Source organism: Piliocolobus tephrosceles, chromosome 13, assembly GCF_002776525.5.
Source record: "Piliocolobus tephrosceles isolate RC106 chromosome 13, ASM277652v3, whole genome shotgun sequence".
Lineage (NCBI taxonomy): Eukaryota > Metazoa > Chordata > Mammalia > Primates > Cercopithecidae > Piliocolobus > Piliocolobus tephrosceles.
The window spans coordinates 6,592,780-6,614,039 of record NC_045446.1 but is presented as its reverse complement, the minus strand read 5'-3'; the positions used below and the strand labels follow the sequence as shown (position 1 = coordinate 6,614,039).

At 55.1% G+C, this 21,260-nt stretch overlaps 2 protein-coding genes across 9 annotated transcripts; both read right to left on the bottom strand.

Annotated features, from left to right (window-relative positions):
- Nucleotides 1–1,107: 1,107 nt before the first annotated feature.
- Nucleotides 1,108–3,337, bottom strand: CDK2AP2 (cyclin dependent kinase 2 associated protein 2). Of its 2 annotated transcripts, none has more exons than XM_023186287.3 (4): nt 2,474–3,337; nt 2,206–2,303; nt 1,979–2,111; nt 1,108–1,625 (listed from the first exon to the last, which is right to left on the bottom strand). In XM_023186287.3, the coding sequence occupies exons 2-4, from the start codon at nt 2,218–2,220 to the stop codon at nt 1,558–1,560; spliced, it is 216 nt and encodes a 71-aa protein (XP_023042055.1). In that variant the 5' UTR covers nt 2,221–2,303; nt 2,474–3,337; the 3' UTR covers nt 1,108–1,557. The 2 variants fall into 2 exon arrangements, with proteins under 2 accessions (XP_023042055.1, XP_023042054.1); XM_023186286.3 differs by having other exon boundaries at nt 2,615–3,337.
- An 11,804-nt stretch (nt 3,338–15,141) lies between these two features.
- On the bottom strand, nt 15,142–20,861 carry CABP2 (calcium binding protein 2). 7 transcript variants are annotated; one of them, XM_026447674.2, is made up of 7 exons: nt 20,429–20,861; nt 18,436–18,933; nt 18,174–18,204; nt 17,277–17,411; nt 16,291–16,409; nt 15,995–16,180; nt 15,142–15,963 (listed from the first exon to the last, which is right to left on the bottom strand). In XM_026447674.2, the coding sequence occupies exons 1-6, from the start codon at nt 20,777–20,779 to the stop codon at nt 16,013–16,015; spliced, it is 1,302 nt and encodes a 433-aa protein (XP_026303459.1). In that variant the 5' UTR covers nt 20,780–20,861; the 3' UTR covers nt 15,142–15,963; nt 15,995–16,012. The 7 variants fall into 7 exon arrangements, 6 of the variants coding, with proteins under 6 accessions (XP_026303459.1, XP_023042051.2, XP_023042052.2 ...); XM_023186283.2 differs by having other exon boundaries at nt 15,171–15,387; nt 16,033–16,180; nt 16,291–16,400; nt 18,763–18,933; nt 19,503–20,861; XM_023186284.3 differs by having other exon boundaries at nt 15,179–15,387; nt 16,033–16,180; nt 16,291–16,400; nt 18,759–18,933; nt 19,503–20,861.
- Between the last annotated feature and the right edge of the window lie 399 nt (nt 20,862–21,260).

Here is a 21,260-nt window from a genome sequence, read left to right as displayed (position 1 = left end):
CGCGTCACTGCGGCCGCCCCGCCCCTTTCCTGGGCCCGGCTGGCCCTCCCCACCCCGGCGGGGTCCGGGCAGCCCCGCCTGCAGCGGAGAAGGCAGGGAGGCAGGCCCCTGCCTTCGTTCTCCCGGGCAGTGGGAAAGAGGTCATTGCCTAAATTCTGGCACTTCTTAGTCCCTCTGTGCTGACTGGGGTCCCCAAAGACTTTTAGTTCCTATCTCCACCCTAGCCCAGCCCTCCTGTGTAGAGTGACAAGGTGGAGTTTGATAAAGGGGGTCCCAGGCCCACTCTCCTCTTCTCACCCAGTCCTTAGATTTGGGACCCAGGGTAGGAAATGCCTCCCCACCAGTCTAGCCAGAAGCTGGTGGCTCTGACGTGCCTCCACCTAGGGCTGGGCTCCAGGGCCCTAGGCCTCTACGGTCACCCAGCTACACACCCAGGCAGAAGCAGGCTGTCACTCTGAGTGGCTGGGCTAGCCCCTGCATGGGGCCACAAAGCCTCCTCCACCTCTGCCTTCCGGGTCCACAAGTCTGGTCACCCAGCCACCCAGTCTGGGCAAAGGCCTCATGAGGCACCACAAGGCTGGGCTCATGGGATCCCACCCAGCCTGCTACAAGGTGCTGGGGTAGTGACAGCAGCACCCGGCCAGCCCCTCCCCTTGACTGTGAGGCCAAGTGCTGGAAGCAGCAGTGCCCGTTCTCTCTGAGGAGTCAGAGACCTTCAGGGCTGATTCAGAGGCTGGGGTGTTGTCAGGGCATTAGGGCGTTTGAGGGAGTGGCTTACGTGTACTGGCATTTCCATGCTGCCAGGCATCACCGCCAATCCAGAGGAAGCGCCCTCCAGGCCCAGGCTGCCCACAGCGCCAAGGGCTGTGGAAGCAGCCAGGCCTTGTGCTGCCCCCTGGTGGCACCACAGGAAGGCCCAGGGCTCTCAGCGCCACGGCTGGGGCCTGGGGCGGAGAGGGCCCGGGTCCCACCTGAGGCTGATGGCCCACAGAGGCAAGTCAAACCCTGTTTAGTCACACCCTCCCCCCCCCCCAGTCTCCTCTTCCCCTCTCTCTGCCTGGCCCACCCAGGCTTAGCTGAAGAACCAGACCCAGAAAGGCTCAGAGCTGAGAACACAACTCCAAATCATCTTTTATTAATATAAAAAGGACATATTTAGCAAAAGACACACAGATAAAAGAGTCACTATGGCTCAGGACACAAGGCAGTGAGGTGCCAGGCCTGAGCCCCTGCTGGGGGAGAAGGAGGCTCGGGACAAAGTGGGAGAAGGGCTGGGAAGGGCTGAGCGGTGGGGACCACAGAAAGTTCCGGTGGGCAACACTGTTGGCAGGTCATGGGTGGGACTCATGGGGACCTCGCTGCTAACTCTTGTTGTGGGGGGATGTCCTTAGTGCTGCCACCTGGAGAGCCGCTCCTTGGTTCCTGGAGGGGACCCACCAAGGGACACAGGACAGGAAGCCCAGGATGGTTAGTGCAACTCGGGATGAAGGCCAGGGAGAAGCGGGTGCTCTGCAGTGGCCGGGAAAGGTCCAGACGCTGAGGCCGAGGTGCTTCCTGTTACGTGCGGGCGTTCCGCTCTGTCTCTGCCAGGCACTCTCTGACTAGGGCCCGGGCATGGATGATACCTGGTGGTGGGGTGGGGTCTCAGCAACCCTATACAGCCCCACCCACTGCCCTCCAGAGGAGGACCCCTGCCTCCCCACTCCCTTTCCTCTTTCAGCAAGAAAAATTCAAATCTAATGACGGCTAGATGAGATTACAGGTTTGGTTAATCCTCAAGGTTGCCCTGTAGAAGTACAAATTCCCAGGCTCTTCCCTGGAAATGGAGTCAATTTCAGTTCGATTCAAAACACCTCTCTGGGTAGTAATACTGGCCCTCCTCTAGGCTTGGCTCAGGTGGCCTCCGGATGTCTTTCTTTCCCTAATGGAAGACAGTCCAGTGTCGGTTTCCTAAGCAGGGCGGCCTGGCCTCACTTACCTCTCTTCAGGCGCTCCATGGCGCTCTTGCTGCCAGCATAGGTGGGCCGGATCTCTTTGCCCATCTCCTCTATGACTGACAGCAGGTCCGTGTAGGTGCTCTGGGAGCCCTGGGCGCCAGGTGGCTTCATCGCCTATGTCAAAAGAGAACAGGGCAGTGAGCTCAGGCACCTGGCGGGGAGGGGGACTCCAGTCCCCATCCATAAGCAAGCCTTTGGCCCCACTCACCTGCACGTAGCCCATGGAAGGCGGTCCAAAGTCGTTAAACAGCGGTCTAAAAGGAGCGGCGGCTCCTGGCACTGAGCCCGAAGGCGACGGGACGCTTCCTGCAGCAACAGGCGCGAGTAAGAGGTCAGCGCGGGGCAGGGACGCCGCCTCCCAGCTTTTCCAAGCCCAGGACCGGGTTCGCCCGATTCCCTCCAAAGGATGCTTCATTCCATGCTGATCGACTTCAGGGACAAATCCCTCCCACTGCGCTCCACCTACAAGCCCTTACGTGACCACGCCCACTTCACAGGCCAGCAAACTGAGGCTCAGCGAGGGTAGGCGGCAAGCCCAGTATTGCAGAACTCAGGCCGTCTTCTCTTCGAGACCTCGACCGCCCGGCAGGTGAGCAGGGGTGGAGCTGGATCCTCACCTGTAGGGACCGGGGTGCCCGGCCCAGGGGTGCTGGAGCCAGGGGTGCTGCTGGGGGCAGGGGCGATGGGTTTGTAGGACATCCCCAACTCCTGGGCGCGGCGGACGCCAGCCGGCCGCTCCTCGGGGGTTGGCTGCCGGGCCGCTCAGCGGCGCTCTGATTGGCAAGCGGGCTGCACGCCCCTGGTAAATAGAGGTCTGGCCGGAAGGGCGAGCGGGCACGAATGCTCCCTCACTCCCGATTGGTGGGCGAAGATGTCACTCGAGCCTCCTTATTGGCCGAGACCTGCCCCAGCAGGTCGCAACCGCCGCCGATTGGCCTCCGCCTTCCGGACCTCGCACCTGTCTGCTCCGGATTGGGCGGTGGCCACCGCCCTCCGCAATTGGCGAGTTCGCGGCCCGGGCCGGCGCGCTTTCAATCCGATTAGTCCCCAGGCCCTAGAGGCGGGGCCTCGGGAGCCCGGACCCGGGGCTGGGCCGCCGGTTCGCGCCGAGGGGGTCTTCCCTGGCGCGGGCGCTACCCTCGCGCCTCACTCGCGCTGCTTCAGACGTCTGCTCCGCTCTGCCCAGTTTCGGCCCAGCAGGGGTTGCTGTCGCCGCTGCCGTGGCCGCTGTCACCGCTGTCGTGCGCGCTTCTCCGCTCCGGGGGCCGAAGGACGCAGGGCTTTGACGTCCCGAGCCCCGCGCCCCACCCCGTGCGCTTTTACGTCACCTTTCACCGGTTCAACACCCTCTCCCCGATCTGCGCATGCGCCTGCCCGAGGCCTGCGTTTGTTCCCATGGCAACGGGCCCTTCTTGTATGCCGCCGCGCACCGTTCTTCCTGCGGCTTGGCTTGTCCTCAGGTCCAAGGGCGACCTCAAGGACCCCTTTTCCCGCACTCCCAAGGCCCCGCCGCTGCCTCAGTTAGTGACAATGGCCGTAGGGCAAACCTTCGGGATTACTTGTGTGCAGGGCCCCCGACCAAACTGGTCAAGAGCACAGACTGGAGCCAACAGCCTGGGTTCGAATCTCAGTACCAGCCCCACTAGCGATTTCCCCCAGGCAAGTTTCTCACCTCAGTATGCCTCAATTTCCCCATCCGTAAAATGGGGAAAATGACAATCTCATTGGGTTGTGTGTATTAAATGAATAGTCATAAAGAGCTTCCTGTCCCACTCCAGGGCCCCCATACCTTTCCACTCCACCACTCAGACCCCTCCCCTCAAATCTCATTCCCCATAAACTTACACCTCAGACCCTCCTCCACTCACTAGCCCTTTCTCCCAGGCTCCTTCCCCAAACTCAGACTCCTCTGGCCTTGTGTACCTTCATGCTCCCAGCTTTGTAGATCTTCATCTCCAGGACAGTCATTCATTCATCCATCCATCCATCCATCCATCCAACATGTTCTGGCAGGGCGCAGTGGCTCACGCCTGTAATCCCAGCACTTTGAGAGGCCGAGGCAGGCTGATCACGAGGTCAGGAGTTCGACCTCGTGATCGAACATGGTGAAACCCGTCTCTACTAAAAATACAAAAATTAGCTGGGCGTGGTGGCAGACACCTGTAATCCCAGCTACTCGGGAGGCTGAGGCAGGAGAATCGTTCGAACAGAGGTTGTAGTGAGCCAAGACTGTGCCATTGCACTCCAGCCTGGGTGACAGGGCAAGTCTCCGTCTCAAAAAAAACCAAAACCAAAACAAAACAAAACCCAAGAAACCACACAAAAACCATGTTCTGACTCCCTCCTCCATCTCATGCTTTGTACTGAACCCTGAGGTTAAAGAAATGAACAGGCCATGGCCTCTGTACTCAAGGAGGCCTTATTCTCTGAGACAGGGAAGCAACATCGTCCTTACATTGCAGTAAGTCAGTGGCCACAAGGGAGAATGGGACAGGGTGCATTGGAACTTAGAGGAAGGGCCTGCCGGGTGGCCTCACAGAAATCTCTCCAGAGCAGGTGGCATTCGAGTAGGTGAGGGTGGAAGCAGAGACCGAGGGGACACTCCAGGTAGAGGGACTGGCATGTGCAAAATCTTAGGAAATGGGAGAGCACAACATGTGTTTGAGAACCAGCCTTTTTCTTTCCTTTTTTTTCTGCCGGAGAGTTCACTGGGAAGTGGAGTTGGAGCCATGGACATAACCACAGGGGCAGGAAGGGCATCCAGCTTCCTGGATGTAAGGAAGCTGAGTTGACCACGGAATCCAGTGCTTCCCTAACTCCAGCCATTAGGAAAACTCCATCAGTTTTGCCATCTATTTAACATTTCCTTTTAATTAATTCACTTTTAAAAATCTTAAATGGAAAGGAAAAGGAATAATGTCCATTTAATCGTGTGCTCACTATTTATAGTTTTCTAATACATATTCAAACGGAACTACTGTTGAAAAGGTGTTGATTAGGTCACCCAAGGGCTTCTGCTCCTACCGGTGGCACTGAGGGTGCGCGCCAGAGAACTCTGCTGTGGACAGTAGGTGAAGAGGAGCCGCTGAAAGTTACACCTCCTCTGGGAACCACCAAGCCCCACCTCCCTCTTTTACAGGAAAGGGGCCTGGATCCATATCCCACTAGAGGGTTCTTGGATCTTGCACAAGAAATAATTTAGGGCGAGTCCACAGAGTAAAGTGAAAGCAAGTTTATTAAGAAAGTAGAGGAATAAAAGAATGGCTACTCCATAGACAGAGCGGCCCTAAGGGCTGCTGGTTGCCCATTTTTCTGATTATTTCTTGATGATATGCTAAACAAGGGGTGGATTATTAATGCCTCCCCTTTTTAGATCATATAGGGTAACTTCCTGACATTGCCATGGCATCAGTTTATAGATGGGAGTGTAGCAGCGAGGATGACCAGAGGTCACTCTCATCACCATCTTGGTTTTGGTGGGTTTTAGCTGGCCTCTTTACTGCAACCTATTTTATCAGCACGGTATTTATGACCTGTGTCTTGTGCTGACCTCCTGTCTCATCCTGTGACTTAGAGTACCTTAACCATCTGCAGCCCAGTAGTTCTCAGCCTCATTTTACCCAGCTCCTATTCAAGATGGAGTTGCTCTGGTTCAAACGCCTCTGACATTTCCACACCTTAGACTTTCCTACTTTCTCCACTGCCCATCATATTAGTCACTGCAGCCTTGACCTCCTGGGCTCAAACAATCCTCTTGCCTCAGCCTCTCAAAGCGCTGGGATTACAGGCAAGAGCCACTGGCCTAATTCCACAAACAAAACAAAATATCATAGACTGGGTGGCTTAAACAACTAAAATTTATTTTCTCATGGTTCTGGAGGCTGCAAGTTTGAGATCAGGATGCTAGCACAGTTGGTTTCTGGTGAGGGCTCTCTTCCTGGCTTGTAAATAGCCACCTTTATAAGCTATGTCTGGCTATGTCTTCATATGTGCTCCTTGGTGCAGAGAGAAAGAACAAGCTTTCTAATATCTCTTCTTATAAGTACGTCAATCCTGGAAACTGGGCAGGGAGGTGCAAGACTGTAATCTCAGCTACTTGGGAGACTCACATGGAAGACTTGATTGAGCCCAGGAGTTTGAGTCCAGCCTGGGCAACATAGTGAGATCCCACATCTAAAAAACAGAAGGGCCAGGCTTGATGACTAACTCCTGTAATCCCAGCACACTGGGAAGCTGAGGCGGGAGGATTGCTTCAAGACCAGCCTGGGCAACATAGTGAGACCCTGTCTCTACAAAAAATACAAAAATTAGCTGGGTGTGCTGGCAGATGCCTGTAGTCCCAGTTACTTGGGAGGCTGTGGTGGGAGGATCGCTTGAGCCCAGGAGGTTGAGGTTGAGCCTTGATTGTGCAACTGTACTCCAGCCTGGGCAACAGAGCAAAACCCTATCTCAAAAAAAAAAAAAAAAGTGAAAAAACAAAAAAAAGGACACTAATCCTATCAAATCAGAGCCCTACCCTTATGGCTTCATTTAACCTTAATTATCTCCTTAGAGGCCTATCTCCAAAGACAGCCACACTAGGACTTAGGCTTCAGCATATGAATTTTGGGGAGACACAAACATTTAGTCCATAACACCTATGTTTGGGGGAAGGGATTTGCTTGGGAGGTGCCTGAGGGGTTTAATCTTGAATTTATTTATTTATTTATTTATTTTTGAGACAGGGTCTTACCCTGTCACCCAGGTTTGAGTGCAGTGGTGCAAACATGGCTCACTGCAGTCTTGACCTCCTGGGCTCAAGGAATCCTCCTGCCTCAACCTCCCAAAGTGCTGGGATTACAGGTGGGAGCCACTGGCTTGGCCCTACAGTAGGTTCAGATGTCCCTCTTCCTTGGAGCAGCGGGCTATGGCAGGAGGGGCACAGAGTTCTCTGAGAGGGTTGGGTGGTAACACCTGTGGCCTATCTTAGAGAGAGGACTTTGTCTAACTTGAGGGAAGATAGCACAGGTTCCTTGGTACAACGCTTCAGGGGCTCCCCTCTGGTCTCAGCCCTCAGACCCAGAGCTCATCCCCTGGATTTTACAGCCTTTAACCATTGCAGCCTCCAAATCAGAAGTTGAAAAGTGGGGCACACCCATCTATGGGCTAAATTCAGCCCACAGATGGGCTCTCGTTGGCTTGCCTAGTGAATTAAAACCTCATTTTAGTGACCAGCATTGTATTTCTATGCAATCCTTTCAACTTTTTTCGTATGTTTGAAAGTTTTTTATTTTGAGACGGTAGACTTGCTGTGTCGCCCAGGCTAGAGTGTAGTGCCTTGATCTCGGCTTACTGCAACCTCTGTCCCCTTGGGTTCAAGCGATTCTTGTGCCTCAGCCTCCGGAGTAGCTGGGACTACAGGCGTGTGCCACCACACCTGGCTCATTTTTGTATTTTTAGTAGAGATGGGGTTCACCATGTTGGCCAGGATAGTCTTGAACTCCTGACCTCAGGTGATCCACCTGCCTTGGCTTCCAAAGTGTTGGGATAACAGGCGTGAGCCACGGCGACCAGCCAATTTATTTATTTATTTAGAGATGGAGTCTTGCTCTGTCGCCCAGGCTGGAGTGCAGTGGCGAGATCTCGGCTCCCTACAACCTCAACCACCTGGGTTCAAACGATTCTCCTGCCTCAGCCCCCCGAGTAGCTGGGATTATAGGTGTGCACCACCACGCCTGGCTAATTTTTTTGTATTTTTAGTAGAGTCAGGTTTTCACCATGTTGGCCAGGCTGGTCTGGAACTCCTGATCTCAAGTGATCCGCCCTCCTTGGCCTCCCAAAGTGCTGGGATTACAGGTGTGGAGCCACCATGCCAGGCCTGTTTGAAAAGTTTTGCAATAAAGTGTTGAAAAATCAATGGATGGGCCAGGCATGGTAGCTCATACCTGTAATCCCAGCACTTTGGGAGGCCGAGGTGGGCGGATCACAAGGTCAGGAGATCAAGACCATCCTGGCTAACACAGTGAAACCCCGTCTCTGCTAAAAATACAAGAAATTAGCCAGGCATGGTGGCACATGCCCGTAGTCCCAGCTACTTGGGAGGCTGAGGCAGGAGAATCTCTTAAACCTGGGAGACGGAAGTTGCAGTGAGCCGAGATCGTGCCATTACACTCCAGTCTGGGTGACACAGCGAGACTCCGTCTCAAAAAAAAAAAAAAAAAAAGAATGGATGAATAAGGAGATACCGCTACATTCTTGTTAGAATGGCTAAAATCTAAAACCTGACAATGTCAGTTGCTGGCAAGGGTGTGGAGCAGCAGAGACTTGCATTTACTGTGGGTAGGGATGCAGAATGGTACAGCCATTTCGGAAGATGGTTTGGTTGCTTCTTCCAAAAGTAAACATAGACTTACTCTATGATCCAGCACTTGTGTTCCTGAGTGTTGACCCAACTGATTTGAAAATGTATGACCGGCCGGGCGCAGTGGCTCAAGCCTGTAATCCCAGCACTTTGGGAGGCCGAGACGGGTGGATCACGAGGTCAGGAGATCGAGACCATCCTGACTAACACGGTGAAACCCCGTCTCTACTAAAAAATACAAAAAATTAGCTGGGCGAGGTGGCGGGCGCCTGTAGTCCCAGCTACTCGGGAGGCTGAGGCAGGAGAATGGCGTGAACCTGGGAGGCGGAGCTTGCAGTGATCTGAGATCCGGCCACTGCACTCCAGCCTGGGCGACAGAGCGAGATTCCGTCTCAAAAAAAAAAAAAAAAAAAAGAAAATGTATGACCACACAAAAACATGTGCATGTTTATGGCAGTTTTATAATCTCCGAAACGGGAAGCAACGAGATGCCCTTTAATAGGTGAATGTGGGGTCGGGCACGGTAGCTCATGCCTGGAATCCCAGCACTTTGGGAGGCCGAGGCAGGTGGATCACCTGAGGCCGGGAGTTCGAGACCAGCCTGACCAACATGGTGAAACCCCTTCTCTACTAACAATACAAGAATTAGCCGGCCATGATGGTGGGTGCCTGTAATCCCAGCTACTGGGGAGGCTGAGGCAGGAGAATCCCTTAAACCCAGGAGGCAGAGGTTGCAGTGAGCCGAGATCGCGCCACTGTACTCCAGCTTTGCTGACAGTGAGACGCCGTCTCAAAAAAAAAAAAAAAAAAAAAAAAATAGGTGAATGGATAAACAAACTGACATATCCATACAATAGAATATTATTGGGCAATGAAAGGAAATCACCTATCTAGCCATGAAAAGACATCGATAAATCTTAAATGCGTATTGCTAAGTGAAAGAAGTCAGTCTGAACAAGCCACATACTGTATGATTCCAATTCTATGACATTCTAGAAAAGGGAAAACTATATAGTAGTTGAACAGACCATTGATCACTGGGGCCTGGGGTAGAGGGAGTAGAACTGAATAGGTGAGGCATAGTGGGGTGAAACTCTTCTGTATAAGGAAACCTCTTGTTTTTGTTTGTGTGTGTGTGTGTTTTTTGAGACGGAGTCTCACTCTGTTGCCCAGGCAGGAGTGCAGTGGCACAATCTCAGCTCACTGCAACTTCTGCCACTTGGGTTCAAGCGATTCTCCTGCCTCTGCCTCCCCAGTAGCTGGAACTACAAGTGCACGCCACCATGCCCAGTTAGTTTTTGTATTTTTTTTTTTTTTTTTTTTGAGACGGAGTCTCGCTCTGTCCACCAGGCTGGAGTGCGGTGGCGCTATCTTGGCTCACTGCAAGCTCCGCCTCCCGGGTTCCCGCCATTCTCCTGCCTCAGCCTCCCAAGTAGCTGGGACTACAGGCGCCCGCCACTGCGCCTGGCTTTTTTTGTATTTTTAGTAGAGACGGGGTTTCACCGTGGTCTCGATATCCTGACCTTGTGATCCGCTCGCCTCGGCCTCCCAAAGTGCTGGGATTACAGGCGTGAGCCACCGTGCCCAGCCAGTTTTTGTATTTTTAATAGAGATGGGGTTTCACCATGTTGGCCAGACTCATCTCGAACTCCTGACCTCGTAGTCCACCCGCCTTGGCCTTCCAAAGTGCTGGGATTACAGGCGTGAGCCACTGTGCCTGGCCAACTTTTTGTGTGTTTTTTTTGATTCAGGGTCTTGCTCTATTGTCCAGACTGGAGTGCGGTGGTGTGATCGTGGCTCACTGCCGTGTCCAACTCCTGGGCTCATACAATCCTCCTTCCTTGGCTTCCCAAAGTGGATTACAGGCGTGAGCCTCGGTGCTCAGCTGAATAAACTTTATTGTATGCAAATTTTAAAAAAATTCATCTTGGAGGTCAGCGGACCCCAGGATGGAATGCAGAATGCAACCCAAGAAACTAGCTATATTACAAATGTATGCAACAACTTCACTGTAGGGGCTGGGGGAATAAGGTGCTGACCTAGAAATGAGGGCGTCTGTAAGACTAAAGGCAAAAGGAACTGCACATAAGCACCGCACTGGAGTTGAGAAAGTGGTGTCCCACAGAAGTATGGATTAACAATTCCAGGCCGGGCGCGGTGGCTCAAGCCTGTAATCCCAGCACTTTGGGAGGCCGAGACGGGTGGATCATGAGGTCAGGAGATTGAGACCATCCTGGCTAACATGGTGAAACCCCGTCTCTACTAAAAAAATACAAAAATCTAGCTGGGCGAGGTGGTGGGCGCCTGTAGTCCCAGCTACTCCGGAGGCTGAGGCAGGAGAATGGCGGGAACCCGGGAGGCAGAGCTTGCAGTGAGCTGAGATCCGGCCACTGCACTCCAGCCTGGGCGACAGAGCGAGACTCCGTCTCAAAAAAAAAAAAAAAATTCCAAAACCACTGCACATGTAGCTGGAACTGAACAATTAAGTAAACAGAGGCTGGATGATGGGGGTCACTCTTGGAATGAAAAGTTACAGATAAGCAAGTGGGGTGGCTAGAATGATCCATGTGGTAATGGACTGGAGTTGGAAGCGTCAGGATGAACTCATGTACAGCTTAACAGAGATTCAGTTGCTTACGTACAGGAATATTTATAAATGTCTATATACACAGAATAGAATGCACACACACACATATCTCCTCATGTTATCAGCAGAGAAGACCTGGAAACCATTGTCCCTCCCTGCCCCACACCCACTAGCATCAAGCACCCAGTGTAGTGTTCAGATCTTGGTTTCTTTTCCTTTTCTTTTCTTTCTTTTTCTTTTTTTTAAGACGCAGTCTCTCTCTGTCACCCAGGCTGGAGTGCAGTGGTGGGATTTCAGCTTACTACAACCTCCATCTCCCGGGTTCAAGCCATTCTTCTGCTCTGGGGCGGGGCATGGTGCCTCCTGAGTAGCTGGGATTACAGGCACCTGCCACCACGCCCGGCTGACTTTTTGCATTTTTAGTAGAGGCAGGGTTTCACTGTGTTGGTCAGGCTGGTCTTGAACTCCTGACCTCAAATGATTTGCCTGCCTTGGCCTCCCAGAGTCCTGGGATTACACGTGTGAGCCACTGTGACTGGCCCCTGCCCCCATTGTTTTTTTTAAAGAGTGACAGGGCTTCGCTCTGTTGCCCAGGATGCAGTGTAGTGGACTGGGCACTATCCTATTTCACTGAAGCCTTGAACACCCAGGGACAAGCGATCTTCCCGCTTCAGCCTTCCAAGTAGCTGGAACTACAGGCGCACACTACTACCCCTGGCTACTTTTAAAAATTTTTTTGTAGAGATGGGGTCTCACTATGTTGCCCAGGCTGGTCTTGAACTCCTGGGCTCAAGTGATCCTCCCACCTTGGTGTCCCAAAGTATAGGAATTACAGGCATTAGGCACAATGCCCCACCCCAGATCTTGGTGTCTAATACCATTCTCCACTAAAATGAACCAGGGCTCCTTGGAGAAATGACTGATTCTGGGACTGGGGCAGGAAATATACCAAATAATCCTGGAGCAGCTTGTAGTGCCAAAACGTAAAAAGTGCTAAAAACAAACATACACAATGATGGGGACACAAAGCCAATTGAAAGACTCCCTATGGATCGATCGATCTATCTATCTATCTATCTATCTATCTATCTATCTATCTATCTATCAATCATCTACCGAGATATCCTATTGTTCTGTTTCTCTGGAGAACCCTAACTAATATATAGGGGAATCTGGGCATGTGGTATTGGGAAACTCTCGGTGCTATCTTCGCAGTCATTCTGTAAGCCTACAGCTCTTTTGTTTGTTTGTTGTTTGTTTGTTTGTTTATTTATTTTGAGATGAATCTCACTCTGTTGCCCAGGCTGGAGTTCAGTGACACAGTCTTGGCTAACTGAAACCTCTGTCTCTCGAGTTCAAGCAATTCTCCTGCCTCAGTCTCCTGAGTAGCTGGGATTACAGGCGCCTGTCACTATGCCTGGCTAATTTTTGTATTTCTGGTAGAGTCAGGGTTTCACCATGCTGGCCAGCTGATCTCAAACTCCTGACCTCAGGTGGTTCACCCGCCTCGGCCTCCCAAAGTGCTGGGATTACAGGCATGAGCCACTGCACCTGGCCTAAATCAGAAGATCTTATAACTTGGGGCTGCTCTGACTGGCAAGAGTCGGAGGAGTTGGGCAGCAGGTGCCCCCTGTAGCAGGGGCAGGGCTTCTGGACTCGCCGTAGTTTCAACCCTTCCCACTGTTCCTTCCCCAGCCCACTGCAGCCTCAATCTCACAGGCTTAAGGGATCCCCTGCTCCAGCTGCTGTCTGTTGGGAGGTGTGTGTGAGATCTGGGGGAGCTGGGAGCACTTCTTTTGCCAGCAGACACATTGCCCCGATTCAGACACTACACAGCCACTCCCAGTTCTCCAGCCACAGAGCCTGCCAGGCTGAGGCCTGGGGAGGTGGTGGGAGGCTGACCCTGAGTGGGGTTCTGATTACCCTCTTCTTCATGGCCATCACTACCCCTCAGCCCCTGCAGCAGGGACAGACATCTTCTCAGGCAGCAATACCATCTGTACCAGCCGTGAGGGTGGTGGAAGGAAGGGTGGGAGTGTGGACCCTGGCTCCCAGAGAAGCCACTGAGCCTGGGGCAACTTATCCTCATCCCCAGTTCTGCCAGATTGGCAGAGGCGATTACCTAATTGAGGATTAAGGATTAATTGAGATCTGCCAGGAGAGTGGTGCTGAGGCCCCTGCGGCCAGCGCTAGCACCTCGGCATCCAGTCTCCAGAATGTGCAGGGCGCATCTCCAGGCCGCCTGCCTGCTTTGTCCCAGGGCCATCTTGTTGGCAGGCGCCATGTGAGGACCAGGCACAGGCACTGGGAGCTCTCACCCCTTCGTGACTAGGAAGGACGGGGCTTGTTTGCTCCCACCAGGCAGGAGCTGCAGATGAGGTCTGCGCCATGGCTAGAAGAGGCCAAGATCTGGCCTGGGCCTGTCCTGACCCTGAGGCGTCCTCCGTAGTTGGCACTGTGGTTTCAGAGTCCCCAGGCCTGGGTGCAAGTCCCACCGCCCTGCATCCTGATTGTGTGTGGCTTTATGCCAGTCCTGTGTTCTCCTGGAGCCTCTGTGCAGGCAAAGGCCCTGGATTAACCTGGGGAGAATGGAAAGTCATGGCCAGGTCCTGAACGGGGGTGTGACAAAACGCAAGTGGCATTTTAGGAAGAATAACCTGGCAGTGTGTAGGGATAGAGGGCAGTGAGGCCACATGGTCTCTAGCAGGTCACTTAGACTTGGTGCTATTGTTTATGTTATTTTTAGTTAAAAAAGTGTTTTTTAGAGACAGGGTTTTGTTCTGTTGCCCAGGCTGGAGTGCAGTGGTGCAATCATATAGTTCACTGCAGCCTCAACCTCCTGGGTTCGAGTGATCCTCCCACCTCAGCCTCCCAAGTAGCTGGGACTACAGGCATGCACCACCACTCCTGGCTAATTTTTGCTTTATTTTTGTAGAGATGGGGTTTTGCTATGTTGCCCAGGCTGGTTTCAAATGCCTGGCCTCAAAGTGCTGGGGCTGCATGCATGAGCCACTTCACACGGCCCTCGTGCTATGGCCTTCATGTTTGTGTCCTCTCCAAAATGCATGTTGAAACTCAATCCCCAATGGAACAACAGTAAGGGGTGGGGCCTTCAGAAGATGATTAGGCTCTGCCCTTAGGGATGGGATTAGTGCCTTATAAAAGGGCTGGGGGTGGCGGTGGGGTGGGGGGAGTAGCCAGGCCCTCATGCCCTTCCTGCCTTTCTGCTACGTGAGGCATCCTCTGGAGGAAGCAGCTCAAGGCACCATCTTGGAAGCAGAGGCCTGGCCCTCTTCAGACACCCAACTGACCGCACCTTGACCCTGGACTTCCCAGCCTCCATAACTGTGAGCAATAAATTCACGCTGTTTATAAGATACCAGTCTAAGGTATGTTGTTATAGCAGCAGGAACACATGAGGGCACTCAGCCTGTCAATTTCGTCAATCTGGAAAATGGGGCCCTAAAGACTGGGGTATGCTTTGGGTGTCCGGGGTCCTCCAGGGGGAAGATGCTGAGATGGAGTTAAGGAGGAAGGTAAAGGGGGAGGAAGCAGGACTGGGCAGGCAAGCCTCTGATTCCACGCCGATCTGTCTGCCTTGGCTGCCCCAGAGGGGAGCTCGGAGCAAAGACTGCCCATTAGAGGAGCCTCGCGTTAGGGAGAAATGTCCAGATCCTGGTTCCCCACGCTGTGCTCAGTTAGTGGCTGGGAGCTCCCTGGAGGAGTGAGGTGTCAGCCCAACAGCTGAGGTGTCTCCTGAAGGGGCCAGTGACTGAGCCCTTTTGCTAACTCACCCACTCTATCCTCTAAGTTGAACTGCACGTTCTTGAGGGCAGCTCTGAGCAGTGTGCCTCCAAGACTACTGCAGGAAAAGTGACATCAAGCTTGGGAAAAGTCTTTCTGCGGTACTTTCTCCATGCTCAAATGTCATCATGGAGCTAGCAGGAGCTGTTCTCAGGATACACGGCAGGAAATGTGGAGGCCAACACACGCCTGAGCTCGGGACAAGAAGGCTCTGTTTACTTGCTAGGGATGTTTCCTGACACTTGCTCTGGGCTGGGTCCAGGATCCAGAGAGGAAGAAGAGAGGGTCCCCATCTCCCTGGAGCTCACAATGGAAGGGACTTGTGATCCAAGAGGACAGTCCCGGTCCTTGATTTTGGGGGCCAAATACTGGAGCCTCCAGGATAAGCAAGTGAGAGACAAAAGCCATCTCCCCAGGCTTGGAGATATTTCACTGTCAGAGAGACAGAGACGAGGCCAGGCAGCTTTATTGGAGAAGTGGTGGTGGGGGTGAAGGCAGGCAAGGGCACTGCATACAGGTGGGATGGGGAGGAGAGGGCGTCCCTGCTGGAGGCGATGGGCTTCAAGGAACATGCTGGTGGGCAGAGGCTGTGGTCCTTGAGTCCTGTCTGCTGCCTCCAGCTTCTGTACAGGCTCACCGAGACATCATTCGCACAAACTCTGCCAGGATGAAGCCAGGGTTTTGGGTCTGTTCTCTGGACTGCACTAGGAGTGAGGACCATCTGCAGGCCTTGGGGTGGGTGGGAGTGTGGTTGAGGGGAGGGTCTTCAAGGGCATCCTCTGGATCTGATAGGGAATAGGTCTCAGGGCCAGGAAGAGGGGGCTTTGTCTTATGGGGGAAAAAACAAACAAACCCTTGTAATGGAACTTGTTTTCCTTTTTGTTTTGACAGGTAGGAAGCTCAGGAGCAACTTTGGGGCCTACTTATGGGAATGCATTTCCACATGGCTTCTATTACTATTTAATCATTTTCCTCCTTTATGGAAATGCAGCATAGAGGAAGAGCTGGGTTCTGGATCAGGCTGCCCAGATTCAAATCTTGGCTCCATCTACCTGCTTTTACTTAGTGCCTAGGCTTTCCTGAGAAAGGACTTTCTTCTCCTGCCTATGGGGATAACAATTCCTTCCTCTCGGGTTCTGCATGATGATTAACTAGGAGAGGACATTGGGGTGCGTGGCACAGGGTCTGGTGCACAGTGGTGATGCTTGCTGTGCAGTTTCTTATCTGCTAGGAGCCTTCCAGGGCGTGTGTTGCTACGTGCACGCCCTTCCAGGGCGTGTGTTGCTACCTGCGGCAGGGGGTACCTTCAAAGTCGACCAGGCCGTCCCCATTGAGGTCCACGTCCTGGAGGATCTCCTCCACCTCCCGCTGGCTGAGGCGCTCCCCCAGCAGGGCCTTGAGGGCCGCCCGGAGCTCGCCCACGCTGATGCGGCCGTCCCCGTTGGTGTCGAACTGTGGCGGCGTTGGGCGTGGCGTCTGGTCACTGACAGTCAGTCACACGCGCAGCCCCTCACTCACGGCAGACACGCAGCCCCGCCCGCCCTCAGCCCCGGTGGCCGCACCTCCCGGAAGGCGTCCCGCAGCTCCCGGACGCCGATCATGTCTGCAGTCTCTGCCAGCAGCTTGGGGCCCATCAGCTCCACGAAGTCTTCAAAGTCCACCTTCCCGCCACCTGGGGGTCCCGTCCATTACAGACCCAGGGCACCAGAGTCCCCTGCCCCGCCCCTGGCCCTCCCTCCTCTGCCCCCTGCCTTTCCTTCGTGAATGGATCCTTTCCTCCTTCTGCATCTGAAGCCTGGGCCATGTATATTTCCCAATGGGAATCGCCCTCCAAACAAGGCACGGATTTGGCCAAAGGTGAAAGGAAAACCACTCTCAAAACCTCTTGGGCCGGGCGCGGTGGCTCACGCCTGTAATGGCAGCACTTTGGGAGGCTGAGGCGGGCGGATCACCTGAGGTCAGGAGTTCCAGACCAGCCTGACCAACATGGTGAAACCCCGTCTCTACTAAAAATACAAAAATTACCCGGGAGTGGTGGCGGGTGCCTGTAATCCCACCTACTCAGGAGGCTGAGGCAGGAGAATTGCTTGAACCCAGGAGGTGGAGGTTGCAGTGAGCCGAGATAGCGCCATTGTCACTCCTGAGCGACAGAGCAAGACCTCATCTCAAAAAAAAAAAAAAAAAAAAAACCCCAAACAACAACAACAACAACAAAACTCCCCAAAAAACTTCTTGGAACTTTCCTTAATTTTCCTGAAGAGTTCGGTTGGGTTCAAGTCCTGGCTCCAAGGAACTCGCTGTGTGACCTTAGACAAGTCCCTTAACCATTCAGTTGCCTCATTTACAGAATGGGAATCACAGTCCTTGCTGTGCCCACCTCCTAGAGGCGGGTGAGATTCTCCAGGGGCAGAGAGCTTGCCTTGAGAATGACCAAGGTCATGGGCTCTGGGGACAGCCTGTGCAGTCACCTCTGTATCTGGGTTTGGCTTCCTGGGCCCAGTCAAGACATCTGGAGGACTGGGGATGGGGACAGGTCCGAGGCACATACTGATTTGTTGTGAGATCTCGATGAGCTCCATCTCCGTGGGCATGTAGCCCAGGGTCCGCATGCAGGCACCCAGCTCCCGGCAGCCGATGTAGCCGTCCCGGTCTCTGTCAAACTCCTGGAAGGCGACCTGCAGCTCTGCCAGGCAGGGTGGGGTCAGTCCTTCCCCCATATCCCCCTGATCCTAGCCTGGACCCACCTACCCTTCTCCCTTGGTCTAATCATCCCTCCTTCTGAACATCAGATTCTCTTTGCTGCCTCAGGGCCTTTGAACGTGCTGTTCCTGTTATTTGTTCTTTCAGCACATATTTGAAGAGTATCTACTATGTGCCAAGCTCTGCTCTAGGCACTGGGGATACAGCAGTGAAATTTTTCAAAAAGAAAGAAAGTGGGGGAAACAAATCACGACCGCTTGGAGATTTGGTCTTTTGTCACCTACTAAAGGAAGCCATCCCTCTACATGTGGCCTCCCCAGCCTGTTTTTTCCTTTCCTGGAAAGCACGTTCACAATTTATACTTGTAGCCGACTAACTGACGTTGGTCTCCAGAGGGCACAGGCCATATCTGCCTAGCCGACCGTGTTTCCCAGTGCTTAGCCAGGGCCAGGCACACAGTGGGCACCCAGGAAGTGTCAGCTGAATGAGCAAATATAAAAGGGGCCCTGTCACCTGCCTGGTGAGTGAGACCAAGAAATGACAGCTGGGTGGGGGTCTGTCATCCCCTCCCTGCTCAGTCTTGTCCCCATTTCCCTGAACCGGTGCCCTGTAGCCTTCTTGCTCCTACTTCCTCCTGGAAACACTGAGGCCCCCACCCGATGCCCCCCCAACCCTGTGTCCCGTCCCTATGCACCCCCATGCCCACCTCCCCTCCAGGGAACCAGTTCCTTCTCCAACCCTTTACCTTCAATCTCCTCGGGCCGCAGCTCCCGGTCCTGAAGGGCACAGAGGGTTAGGGATTCCCCGCTCCTCCTGATGGCTGTGCCCTTCCTTCTTGCTTCTCAGGGTTCCCCACCCAGCCCCACACTGCAACACGCACACGCAGGCCTGTGTCTGTCTGACTGCTCAGCCCTGGTTCCCACCCAGTCCTGCTCACTGGCCTGGGCGACCGGGTGCCCCCTTCCCTGCTTCTGGCCTAGGTCACTCCTCGGGCCGTCCCCACCTACTTCGTCACCCTCTTCTGGGGCAGGGTGCTCCCTTTGCTGGTGGTGGATCTGGGGTTTGGGCAGAACCTCGGACTTGGTCCCACCAGCCTCAGTGTCACCGTTGATCTCTTCCGTTTCTGGGGTCATTGCGCTCTCCTCTCTCTGCACCCCCACCCCAGATCTGTGTCCCTTTCTCTGATGTCCCCACTCAATCCTCTTCCCCCCAGCTCCAGGAGAGGCAAAGCGAGGGGCAAGAGCAGGTGGACTGGCAGGTGAGGGGCAAGGGCAGGCGGGCTGGCATGACAGGGGTAAGGACAGGCAGGCTGGTGGGCGGGTGGCCGTACATACGAGTTGGGTGGCGGCAATGCTGGGCCGCAGGAAGATGCAGGCAGGCCCCACCAGGCTGCTGAGCACTGAGTAGCCCTGGATGCCTGGCCTGGGGGCCCCCTGCTCCTTGGGGCTGGAGCTGGGGCTGGGGTAGGAGCCCCTTGGTGGGGAGCCGAGCCACTGCCAGGGGTCCTGCAGCAGAGCCGGCCATGAGCTGGGGCAGTGGCCACCGAGCTCCGGGCCTGATGGCCCTCCCCACTCCTCTCAGCAGCTGCTCCTGCCTTTGGAGCCCAGCACAGGACAGTAGGGAAGGGGCTGGGGGGTAGAGAGAGGACCTTCACCCGTGAGCACTTTAGGCAGAAATGGTCCATCCTCTAACTGTTCTATTGGGCAAACTGAGGACCAGAAAAGGCAAGAGACTTGGCCAAGGCCACTGAGAAAGCCAGCGGCAGAGAGGGACCTTGTGCCCAGCTCTGTCTCCTAGATGGAGGCTGGCTAGCAGAGAGCAGGGACCTGCAGCCAGGATGGGGCAGCTGGATGGGCAGCTGGGGGATCTGGTGAGCCTGGCAGGGAAGACCCAGCGGTCTATGGGAGCCAAGATCAGGGTGGCCAGAGGCTGTGACTTTCAGGAAAAAAATCTCCACCTGGGGCAGTGTGCAGCCCCCAACCCCGCCCGGCCCTCACAGGGCTCTGCCCATCCCATCTGACCCTCAAGGTTCCATTCCAGCCTCCTGGCCTGGGCTCTCCCCTGACCCTCCTACCTTAGGGCCCCGGCGCCGGGGCCTCTTGGCACAGTTCCCCATGGGCCCTGAACCATGCCAGGCCTGGAACCCCGGGGGTGGCCCGGGCTGGGCCTCAGCGGATGCTGCTGCCCGCGGACTCCTGCCAGCCCCCAGCTGCTCCCGGTGAGAGCCTGGGAGTACTGCCGCGGATTTTCCTAGGGTTTTGTGGGGAAGATCGGGGGCGGGTGGGCAGGCGGGGGACCTGGGCCCGGGGCTTGGGTCCTAATCCGGGATTATCTTTGAGCATCTCCACGCTGAGGGGGGCCACTTGGGCCCAAGGCCCCCCTGGAGAGCACAGACGCCCCAGACTGCGTCCTGAGGGTCTTCCAGACACCCCTTCTCCAGCACCCTCCCCCAAGCCCTGCCTCTAATCTCTCCCAATCAGGGGAGGTTTAATGTCTTCAGAAGCAGGGCTGGGTCCTAGGAGAAGGAAGGCAGGCGCACAGTGTGCCAGGGTGGGCTGTGCCCTCCGAATGGCACAGAGGCCGGTTAGTATGGACACGTGGGCCCTCCCACACTGCCTCTCAGAAAGAGGAAGCCACTTGGCCCAGCCCAGGAAGCCCCTACTTCTCTCTGCCAGGACCCCAGCTGGGCCCTGGGCTCCTCACCTCGGGGGAGCCCCACTTGCTTGCCCTTGGCACCCCCTGCCTGGACTGGTGCCCCGCCCTTGGATGAGGAGCAGAAGGGAACCGCCTCGGGGTGTGGGCAGTGGCAGGGCTCGGTGAGGGTGGAGATCGGGAAGGGAAGCCACCCCAGCCCTGCCAGCCTGAGAGACTCCCCCATTGGCCTCTGCTTCCGGGTCCCCTCCCTGGACTGAGTCCTGGGTCTGTCCTCTGGGGTCCCCGGTTGGGGTGTGGGGTCCCTGCTGTTCACTCCTGGTCCCCTCACACCCCTGCCCACATTACCTGCCCGTAGGCTGCCTGCACCTGGGCCTCGAGCTCCCGGAGGAGCGCTCGTCGCTGGGTGGCTGCTGGGCTGCCAGGGGCCTGGCTGGTTCCTGGAGTGCCCTCAGAGGGGTTGGGGTCCCCCGTTGGGAGGCTGCCCTCTGCTGGGTCCTGGGGCTGGGCCATGGAGATGAGGGCCTGGCACTTCCTCCTGGCTGAGGGACGCTGCTCCCCTCCGGCCTCCCCAGTCCTGCGGGAGAGTGGCCTTGTGGGCAGCTGCAGGTGTGGCCCAGGTCCCTGCTGCTCTTCTTTCTGTCCCTTCCTCCATAAACTGGGAGAGCTCCATGTCCCCAGAGTCTCCCAGAGTCTCATATCCTCCCTAGCTCCCCGTGGCCCCACGTGCGGCCCTGTCAGCCTGGTGAACCCCTCATGCTGGCACAGACTGTGCCCGGAACTCCACCTGATCACCCTGCGGCCCCAGTGGCCGGCCCTCCCGCTTGCCTGCGGCTTCCTCCCCACAGCCTTCTGCCTCCATCTCTGGCTCACGGGCCCCCTGCTGCCCCACACACCCTCCTTGCTCACTTCCCATCTCACCCCCGCCCCTCTCTGCCCCCTGTGCCTCTGTGTCTGTTTTGCCTGCAGCCCCGTCTCCATCCCCTCTGACCCGCCACCATCTCTCTCAGTCTGGGTCCAGTGGTGTTTCTGCCATCTCTGACCCACTCAGCCCATCTCTCTAATGGCTGCTTCCCTCTGTTGCTGCAAGCCCTTTCTTGCGTTGGTCCGTCTTTCTGTCTGTCCTTCCTTGTTCTTCCTATTCTCCCCACCATCCCACTCCCAGGAGAGCTCCAGAATT

What these genes read in the sequence shown, in the direction of transcription:
- CDK2AP2 (XM_023186286.3), bottom strand. Translation starts at nt 2,696, where the DNA reads ATGTCCTACAAACCCATCGCCCCTGCCCCCAGCAGCACCCCTGGCTCC. An exon ending in CTTCCATGGGCTACGTGCAG is followed by an intron (nt 2,112 to 2,205) that starts GTGAGTGGGGCC and finishes CTTTTGACATAG; the next exon opens with GCGATGAAGCCACCTGGCGC. An exon ending in CATGGAGCGCCTGAAGAGAG is followed by an intron (nt 1,626 to 1,978) that starts GTAAGTGAGGCC and finishes CCCCACCACCAG; the next exon opens with GTATCATCCATGCCCGGGCC.
- CABP2 (XM_023186280.2), bottom strand. Translation starts at nt 20,779, where the DNA reads ATGAGACTCTGGGAGACTCTGGGGACATGGAGCTCTCCCAGTTTATGG. An exon ending in CCCCAGAAGAGGGTGACGAA is followed by an intron (nt 18,205 to 18,435) that starts GTAGGTGGGGAC and finishes TGTGCCCTTCAG; the next exon opens with GACCGGGAGCTGCGGCCCGA. An exon ending in CGGCCTGGTCGACTTTGAAG is followed by an intron (nt 15,388 to 16,032) that starts GTACCCCCTGCC and finishes TCATCCTGGCAG; the next exon opens with AGTTTGTGCGAATGATGTCT.